Genomic DNA, 10,132 nt, shown 5'->3' with positions numbered 1-10,132 from the left:
CATTCTTCATTGTTGAAGTTCAGCACGGAGATCTCTGGAGTAATCACCCCACCTTTCCAGCCTAAAATGCCAAACTGCATCATAGTTCACAAGTCAGTGTGCACTACAGTATTGTCCCAGCATGGAAAGGACATGCTGATGCCTCTATCACAGTCTAACAGGCAATACAGGCTGATCCAAGGAAAGTATTCTCTCAGCAGATGAGCTAGATAAAGCAGTTGATCAGAGGCTGTTGACACACAACACAGCATCTATAATTAAGCCACTAGGGAAGCAGGAATGAGACGCCGTAACAAAGGTAGGATCCATTTTGCACACAGCTTTCAGCAGATCTCAAAATATGACCTAAGTGCGTATTATACATTTGTCAAATAACGGTGAGGAAAAGGGTGTAGAGGGGGCAGTGTTCATTAAACATGTTTGCTAGTTATATTTTGATGGTGTCCTACCATGGCTCTGCTCTCTTTGTGTCTTCTTTCAGACAAAAGCTGTGTAAAGGAGAGGTGTCTGTGTTGGAAGTGTGATAATGAATGGCACATTGAGAACACAACCAGCTCATAATAACTGTAACAACTGGTGTTCCCTGTTCTGCAGGATGGGGAGGGAGAGTGTTTCCAGTGCATAGAAGTGAGTTGCTGAGGTAACCTTGTCTCCACAAATCTATAAAAGAAGTAAATAGCAGTTGCTTCTTGTGTGTGTGGCAGTAGATTATGGAACGAAACACACAGAGCCTTCAGTACCTCTTTAGTATGCTTTTTTTTGGGTGAAGAAAAACACCAGAAAATAAGCTCGTAAGGTTACAATATGTTCTTAGTATTATTTGTATTGTTCTACATTAAAAATAACTCTGATGAGTGTTTTACATTAAAAAGAACAAACAAAACCACATAACTAGAACTTGGCAAAAAGAAGAAAAAGTGTTGTAACTCAGATCATCCATGAATACGACACGTATTTTGACAACTCTGGGAATGATTTTACGCTTATGTTCATTGAATACTTGCATAGGAGGGCTTTACCTGTAGCTGACACTGTCCTGAAGAACGACCATTGCGTGGAACTAGTGAGATGTAGGGGAAGATTTTGTGAGGTTAAAAAGGCAGAGGGGACTTAGAGAGGATTTGTTCTTTGATCCCGGAGATAAGAGACCAGACTCGCACAGACGCTGAGCCCGACTTCTGCAGCTCGTTTGCTCTCACTGTACCTGGGATAACTGGGAAGCCTGGATGGCAGCCAAACACAGATGCATTTTTATTCAAGGCAGTCTGTGCTTTTTCGTTTGTAAGGGTTTCCTGTGTATTTTTTCCTGAAGCTGGACAGTTCTGTAAGCTGCATGGGTGTCATGGTGCTGAGGGCATTGGTTGTGGTGCTGGAAGAAACACGGTGGGGAAGATTCCTCCGTCTCTCTGACACAACTCTAACACAGCAGTTAAATGCACGCCGAGTGTGGGGATGAAGTATGAGATAAATGCACTACAGAGAAAGATAAAGAGACTGTTATGTGAAGGGCAGCTCCAGATTGCCATTCACTTCTCCAAAACTGAACTCTGGGCTGCATTAGAGCTTTGGGACAAGCCCTGCGCAGCAACAGTCACCAGTGCCTCAATGTGAGTTTAGGATGGGCCAGGTGTCCTTCTGCTCCTGTCCCCACAGGAAAATCAGCCTTTCTTCAATAAAATTAAGGTACTTTCTTTGCACACGACAAAAAGAGACCTTCAGTGCGTTACACAATAAGCTTATGTTCAGATCTGAGCAAGGGTGAAAGCAAAAAGCCGTGCGCTCCCGCCTCGGTGCCTAACGGCGCCGCCATGTTCAGGCTGACCGGTGGAACGGATGTACGCGCACGTCTGCGTTCACGAGGTCACGACGCTCACCGCTCCAGGCCCGAGGCAGGCGGGCCGTGAGCCCAACGCCACCGGCAGCCCAACCGCCGCGCAAAATGGCGGCACGCCTTCACCGGCCAGGAGGAGTCGCTGGCTCCGCCCCCTCGCGACTCGACCAATGGAATGAATGGGCTATAAATAGCAGCCAATGGGGCGGTGGGTCGCGCTCTATATAAAATGGGCGCGGCGGTTGAGTCGGGGCTCCACTCCGGCTTGGGCAGCGGGTGGGTGCAGAGCGGGCGCTGAGGTCCTTACATTGGCTGCGGAGCCCTCGGTAAGTCCCGGGGCAGCCGAGCCGCCTGCAGCTTAAAGAAAAGAAGAAGGAAGCGATTTATCTTTTATGAGAATATCGTATTTTTTAATGGTGCGGGTTGGAGCCGGTCCGGCCGGGAAAGCGTCGGGGGGAGCGGGATGCGGCGGGGCGGTGCGGGACAGGTGCGTACCAGGTGCGTACCGGGTGCGGCCGGAGCTTGAGCCGGAGCCCCGCTCTGAAAGCAGCTTACCCCGGTATTTAGCAGGGTAGTTACATACGCTCGCCCCAGCCACGTCCCCCGAAGGAGCCGTCCGTTGTGTAACGGCTCGGTGAGCGCTGCCCGCTCGCACCGGTCCCCAGCTTGCCGCTGCCGGTACCGGCGCCGGGCGCGGCGCTCCCCAACGGCCGCTCCGGCTGGGGCTGCCCCGCCGCCTTGGCCGCCGCCCTGCGTCCGGACCGGGGTGCTGAAGGATGGGGCAAGGCTTGTGGAGCTGGAAAAAGTTTTGTTTTTTTTTTTGCCTTTTCCTCACTGCTTGGCCTTGAGGAAGGTGTTGTGGCAACGAAGGTGTGGAATGCGTGGGGTGGAAACGAAGCCAAGGTGACCTTGCTTGGTGCCTGGTGGCCTCCCCCGGTGATAGGCTTCCCTCTCTTCCCCCAGTGACTGCGGTAGGGACAGCCATGCCCTTCTCAAACAGCCACAACCTCCTGAAGATGAAGCACTCTGCTGATGATGAGTTCCCCGACCTGAGCGCGCACAACAATCACATGGCCAAGGTGCTGACCCTGGACCTGTACAAGAAGTTGAGGGACAGGCAGACTTCCAGTGGATTTACGCTGGATGATGTCATTCAGACCGGGGTTGATAACCCAGGTAACGGCTGCACCCTTAGGACTGCAGGGCAGTCTGCTCCCCCTCCTTCCTGGAAGTGCTCCTTGACAGCAAACCCCGCACGCACCAAGGGACGGCTGTGCTGAGGAGGCCACGATTTGTCGAGCCGTGCTCCTCGCTGCAATCTGACACAGCAATTCCCAGGCGCTCCCATTATGTAACTGCTCTGCTAAATACTTCAAATCCGAACCAAAAAAAAAAAAAAAGCAAATGCTCAAATGTGTTCTAATTTTTACGCAACCGGGGGGGGAAAAAAAATTCTCTGAGCTGTGTGGGCTTACCCGGCTGTTCTAAGCTCATCCTATTCCAAAGGTTCTGTGATGTTCTGTAGCACTTCTATGAAAACAAGGGGGAACAGATGCATATATGTGTTAACATTACAGTATTTATTTTTACTCTAGCAATATCAAAATGGCCCAACTAAATAATCAGAGGCTGCCTCCCGATGAGGAGTACCCGGACCTGAGCACCCACAACAACCACATGGCCAAAGTGCTAACCCTGGATTTGTACAAGAAACTGAGAGACAGAGTCACGCCCAGTGGCTTCACCCTGGATGATGTCATTCAGACTGGGGTTGATAATCCTGGTAAAATGCGCTGAGATATTCTGTGGGAGCCAGCTGAAGTAACCGGTGCTTTTCAGTATGGTGACTTAAGCTAAGCTCGTGGAGGTGGTATTTATGAGCCGACTCTGAAAATGCAGTTCTGTCTGTAGCAGAGCGAACAAAGCGATGCATGCTTGCTCACAGCAAAGCATGGTTGTTTTAAGTGTAGTTCTATCTACGAGTTTGCATTAGCTAGTAAAATTGGATGTGCTGTGCAAAATTGCCCTAAACCAAAGCTTGACAAGAGTGTGGCTTAATGGCAACTGCTATGGTTTCCCATAGCACTGCATTTGACTAACTGGATGAAATGTAAAGTGTAGGGTCTCCCAACTGCTATTAAGTGAGTGCATTTCTAAGTGACTAGATCTGCTGTGAAGAAACTTGCCTGGTTAGTGCTGTGTTGGAGTATGGCTGAGCATCACCCAACTTAGCTCTTCTGCCTTTGTTACTACTCCAGGCCATCCCTTCATAATGACAGTAGGATGCGTAGCTGGCGACGAAGAATCCTATGAAGTGTTTAAGGAACTCTTTGATCCAGTTATTGAAGACAGGCATGGTGGCTACAAACCAACTGATGAGCACAAGACCGACCTGAATGCTGATAACCTGCAGGTATAAACTCTTGTTTAGTTACTGATAGCCACTGATCTGAGGCCTGGGGAAAGCTGTGAGCAGTTGACAGAGCCTGAGCAATCCGTTTAGGCCTCTCTCTTTCACTGTGCACTGGCTGACAGGCACTGTGCCCAGTGCAGTCTTACTCAAGAGCCTGCTGCAGTAGGTTGTTAGTAACTGGGTAGAACCAGGCAGCTGACAAGCAGGACTTGCTTCATGTGCTCTGCAATGTAAGTCATGCCAAACACGTTGAGCATGTATTTCTTTGGGCTGTGCTAGTTGTGTGAAACAACCCAGTCCCAGGGCTGTTAGAAACCTCAACTCTTTCTACTGTAAGATGATGTATGCTAAAAATCAGACAGTAGTCTCATGTTATAGAACAGCCATCGTTATGGCTGGAAGTAGAGGCTTCTACCCATCTTGCAGATTTCAAATGTTATTACAGTCTCTGGGAATTCCTGCTGCCATCTTGCTATATCTCAAAAATTAAAATGCTTTGACATTAATGAATAATTCTCATTTGCAGGAGTAAACACCTACCTAAACAAGGATTTGTCCTGTTAATACCTCTAGATTGTAAGTGAGAGGAGTAACAGAAGCTGAGATCTGGGTCTGAGATGGGTATCCTTGTCTTCTAGCACATACTTAGTAGCCCTAGTCTTAACCTCAAAACAAGGAGTTTGTTACTCTCATACCTGTTGGAAAGCTGGAAAAAATGGTCCTAAAGTGCATCATATTACAGCACAACTAGTCAGTGTCAAATATAAGCGCACAGAACCTGTGTGTATTTAGCGTAAGCATCTTAGCAACAAGGCAGTACTGACTAATTTTCTGATCTTGTAGGGTGGTGATGACTTGGATCCTAATTATGTGCTGAGCTCTCGTGTGAGAACTGGCAGGAGCATCCGTGGATTCTGCCTTCCCCCTCATTGCAGCAGGGGAGAGAGACGGGCTATTGAAAAGCTCTCTGTTGAAGGTAAAGTGTTGAATCAGGTGATGAGGGGAAGCTGACCTTGTCTAGGCAAAAAGGTGCTCTGTGCAGTTGGAGAACAGAGGTGGCTGACAGAAGCTGCCTTCGTCAAGGCTTAACTTGAATGTGGAACCTTCCCTGAAAAAGGCAGCTTGGATCATGGTTGCATCAGTGTTGCAATTTGTAGCTCAGAGCAGGAGCACATGTTAGGGAAGTTGGACTGTATTAAGTTGACCTTTGCTGATCTTGAAAGTTTCTTTCTGTGTGTGGGGAAAGAGGTTGGTTCATCACAGTTCAAACCTGAGAAGTAATAGGTATGGAGCAACCCTAGGGCTTGAGTCATGGTTGCAGTATTTTGTGGCTTCTTTTAATTGACTTTCATTAACATTCAACTTGCTTAGAGGTGTAGTCCAGCTCTGAGTGAGCTCTAGTTCTCAGTGGAACTCCTCAGCTGCAGTTCTTTCTGTTGCTTCCCACTTAGTTTAAGCCAGAGGAAAAGATACTTTCTCAAGGTGCTATCCTGTCACTGTTCCAAAACTTCTCAAGGGCATCATCCTTGATGAGAATGCTGCTGCTTGTATTTGTGACCTTGATTCTCCTTGGGAGAAAGCACTTCACTACTACAGTTAAGCAGCAGTAATGATCCCATACTTTATGTATGGGATCAAAGACTGTGTATGGAACAAAGACTGCTTGTTTCTGCCTGGAAGATGCACACAAATCATCTGATACAGCCCTAAGTTCTGTAATGCCACGCAAAGTCATTGCCATTACAGATGAAAGCAGAGGAGGAACCAACAAAAGCAGATAGTTTGAATGCAACCTCTCAAGTTCTGGGAATGTTTGTAGTCTCTGCTCCCATCCTAAAAGTGCCTCTCTTACAGCTCTGGGCAGTCTGGGAGGTGATCTCAAGGGGAAGTACTATGCCCTGAGGAACATGACCGATGCAGAGCAGCAGCAGCTGATTGATGATCACTTCTTGTTTGACAAACCCGTTTCTCCTCTTCTGTTGGCATCTGGGATGGCACGAGATTGGCCTGATGCCAGGGGTATCTGGTGAGTATGTGCCCAGAAAGGAGACTTGCATGAAATCCCTGCAGCAAAAAAGTCTTGAAATTATGGTTGTGGCTGATATAGTTGGACAAAACAGCACGTTGTGAGCTTATGCTGCTGAATCTAATGAAGAACTTCTGTGTGGTATCCCCTGAGGAAGTGATATCTGAAAGCAGAACTTGCCCCCCAAGTGTTAGTGTGCACTGCATTGGGCTGGTAGGAACAAGCCAGCTTGGCTGGCCTATTGCCAGAGCCTGTCCATCCAGCACAGGTTTGCAAAGCACCAAACAATAACTGGAGCAACTTAAGGAAGTAGATAACTTCTAAAAGAGTTAACGTTCTGCTATATTCAGCTCTTGTACCATGAGTTTAGAGTAACTAAGGTAACAAACCATGGTATGAACTTAACTGAGTCTTGATACCAGATGCGTAGTTGTTCCTTTGTAATCTCATTGCTTCTGTGTGCAGAAACTCACTGATGCCAGACTAATATGGTGTTACCTTATTAGTGGTATTTTTCCCCCACCAGAGACTCAGTGGCATCAGTTGACTGATGCAGGGGCATGGGGTAGAAGGATTTTGCTTGTCACATGTAGGTCACCTATATAAAACTGCATCTCAGGAGCTTCTGCCACATAATTAACTTGCTCCCCTATAAGCCAAAGGTTAGTTCTTAGCTGGAATGCATCAAGCTTACTATTGTAGCTGTTTCAATAAATGCAGAGGAAACATGCTTTGTTTCTGTAGGTCACCTTTAAGATTGCATCATCTAGCTACAGATTGCCAGGTTAGATGTTAGATAGCGCTGTCATCTGAGCATGGCTAATGTACAGGTTTGAAGTGTAGAGTCTCAGTCTGTGTAAATAGCTTTCATCTAATTCTAGCTGAGAAATCATCAGTGTGATACATGTTGACCAGCTGCAAGCTAGTGCAGAGGGACCTTTGGTATTCAGAGGTTTTTATGGTATCTCTGAAGAGTCCCAGATCTAAATGAGTAGTGGAAACTCACCTTAGCTCTCTTACAAGGCACAAAGGGCAGCCTAGCAATATGATAATTCTCATTAAGTTCTGGTTATTCACTGTCAGCGAGGTATCTGTGCGAACATCAGTCTATGGGTCTGCTTCAGTGCCTGTATTAATTGCCCTTCTGTGAACTCTGAACGGATTAAATCTCCTAAATTTGTGGATTTGAACACAAATGAGGTGAAAAATTACTCAGTTTTGATGCTCTAACACTGGCTAATGTCATGCTATTACTTTCTGACATAGATACAGGCCACTTCCAAATACCTCTTGAAAAGAATAGGGTAAAAGTACAAGCTTAATTTTGTTAGTGCTTGGATGGAGAACAGGAAGATGAATTTCTTTGAAGCAATTAGATGAGCCTCTTGGAAGCTACAGCAGTGAGTAACTTGGTGCTACTAAATCTGTCTTGAAAATGTCAAAGGAGACAATAAGTTTGTCTTTTCTCCTAGGCACAATGACAACAAGACCTTCCTTGTTTGGATCAATGAGGAGGATCACCTCAGGGTTATTTCCATGCAGAAAGGTGGCAACATGAAGGAAGTGTTTACTCGCTTCTGTACAGGGCTAACACAGGTAAATCAAATGCTGCTTGAGCTCTGGGTCTAAATATTAGTCTGGTTAGAGCTGACTATACAAGCTTTTCCAGGCTGGGAGCATGCACACAGGAGGTGACATCCTTCTCCTTTGGTCTGCAAGGTGCTGCTTCATAGTTTGGGTCTCTGGGAACATCCTGATGAGATCCTCTGTTGTGAGGGCTCTGAAATGCCTGTACTGGCAAAGCATTATGGTTATGAAATCTGGAATAAATCCTAATGTGACACCTTTATCAAACTGTATTTAAAGGATCTCTACATGTCTCTATAATTCACAGCATTTAGAGACCCTGGGTGGGAGGAAAAATTGCTTAAATGTGGATGGGTGACATTAGACAGAAGTTTCTAGGCTACATGCTTTTCTCAGCTTCTGGTCTTGATATCAGCTTGTGCTTTACCAGCCCCTTCCCTAATCCTAACAGACACACCAGTTTGACATTTGGTAAATCAAGCTTCACAGTAGATAGCAATTTCAGGCTTTGTAGTATAGCTTGAACTTAGGCTGTCTCGCTGCTGGGAGAAAGATTAAGGCCTTAAAAAGCCCCTCACTGGTGACCCTCTTCTACAAATGGAGGGGGCCTATGTAACTGACTTAAATAGCTGCTCAAACTGTTGTGGCTGTTGCTATGCAACTGAAGCTGTAACTGAGCACTTAATGGATGACCTACATCGTTGAGACAGAGAACAATCTCTAAACATCCATTCTCTCTATTTATAGATAGAAACTCTCTTCAAGTCCAAAAACTATGAATTCATGTGGAACCCACACTTGGGCTACATCCTGACCTGCCCATCCAACCTTGGAACAGGGCTCCGTGCTGGTGTGCACATCAAGCTACCAAACCTTGGGAAGCATGAGAAGTTTGGAGAAGTCCTCAAGAGGCTTCGGCTGCAGAAACGAGGCACAGGTGAGAGGTGGTGATAAAGTGATGCCCCAAGCAGGCTGCCTGTGACCAGACAGCAGTGAGAGCCTGGCTACAGCCAAAGCTGTTCTTGGTTCATGCTGACAGTGCTTGACAGACCATCCAGAAGGGACCTTTCTGAAGCGTAAGGGGACAACCAAGCATGAAAAGTGTAGCTTGGAGAGATGGAGATGCTGGTACTTTGCTTAAGCCTTATTATATCCAGCTTCTGAGCACTCTTAGGCATATCTTTCCATGTGGTATTGTGAGCACCAGATAAAGTGAACCCAGTGGGCCTGTTGTAATCAGGAATGGGATTTCTGATTTTTAACTTCTGGCTAGGATATAGCTTCAGCAAGTACTTCTGAGTGCAGTTAGATTACTCATGAGTTAAAAATTAAAAAGTGGTTCATGTTTCATCGCATTCAGCTTTATCTCCCTGAAGGGGAGGTAGTGGTAACTTGTAGAGAACTGTCTTTCTGTGCTCCCACCTCTTTCTGGTGAGGGCAGAAAGGCAGACTTACTGGTTCAGGCAGTGGTCAGTGTACTCATTAAATCTCTTGCTCCAGGTGGTGTGGACACAGCTGCAGTCGGAGGGGTGTTTGATGTCTCCAATGCTGATCGCCTTGGCTTCTCTGAGGTAGAGCTGGTGCAGATGGTGGTAGATGGTGTGAAGCTGCTCATTGAAATGGAAAAACGCCTTGAAAAAGGCCAGTCCATTGATGACCTCATGCCAGCTCAGAAATAAAGCACTTTATTCTCATGCTTCCTAACTTATTGGATGAATAATAAAATGTCACTCCAATTTCAAACCCCTTGGGTCAGAGCCCACTTAGTTACACTGTAGAGAAGTCTTCCATCCATCTGTGTTAGAGTTTATTTTTTGATGGCTGAAATGTTGTTGAAAATGAAATAAACTGTTGTTTTGGCCTGACCTGTCTTAGATGTGTTAATGTAATGTGAATGTTTTTGAGGTCTAAGTGATTTGCTGTGCCTGGTTAGCTGAACTGCTTGGATGTGCTTGCTAGCACATCATCCTGGCTGTGCTGGTGTAGTCTACTTGTTGGAGTTAGAAATGTGCTTATAGCAGTGGCAAAAGAGATTGCAGCTGCTGTAAACCTGAGAACTGGTGCTAAACATGAGTCACTTTAAACTTGCCCTACCTTGAAGGCTTCAGCTTATGCATCTGCTCATGATGAGTGTAAGCTGTCATTATCCAGAGTAGGGCAAGCCAGACTGACTCCTGCAAGGGAGGGGATCTGGGTACAAAGGGCTGCTGTTCGGAGCCATGTCCTCCTCATGCTGTAGGGCAATGCTCATAATAATACCTACACTATGCTAGTT

The 10,132-nt window shown here is 46.4% G+C and overlaps 1 protein-coding gene across 2 annotated transcripts; it reads left to right on the top strand.

Annotated features, from left to right (window-relative positions):
• The first annotated feature begins 2,008 nt into the window (after positions 1-2,008).
• CKB (creatine kinase B) lies at positions 2,009-9,722 on the top strand. Of its 2 annotated transcripts, none has more exons than XM_010711953.4 (8): positions 2,009-2,157; positions 2,795-3,007; positions 4,090-4,244; positions 5,088-5,220; positions 6,099-6,270; positions 7,743-7,866; positions 8,605-8,794; positions 9,358-9,722. In XM_010711953.4, the coding sequence occupies exons 2-8, from the start codon at positions 2,815-2,817 to the stop codon at positions 9,534-9,536; spliced, it is 1,146 nt and encodes a 381-aa protein (XP_010710255.2). In that variant the 5' UTR covers positions 2,009-2,157; positions 2,795-2,814; the 3' UTR covers positions 9,537-9,722. The 2 variants fall into 2 exon arrangements, with proteins under 2 accessions (XP_010710255.2, XP_085081826.1); XM_085225700.1 differs by lacking the exon at positions 2,795-3,007 and adding an exon at positions 3,427-3,614 and having other exon boundaries at positions 2,025-2,157.
• The last annotated feature ends 410 nt before the right edge of the window (positions 9,723-10,132 follow it).

Source organism: Meleagris gallopavo, chromosome 5 (assembly GCF_905368555.1).
Source record: "Meleagris gallopavo chromosome 5, MGAL_WU_HG_1.1, whole genome shotgun sequence".
In the NCBI taxonomy this organism is placed as follows: domain Eukaryota; kingdom Metazoa; phylum Chordata; class Aves; order Galliformes; family Phasianidae; genus Meleagris; species Meleagris gallopavo.
The sequence above is the reverse complement of the archived record's forward strand: the minus strand, read 5'-3'. Positions and strand labels throughout refer to the sequence as shown.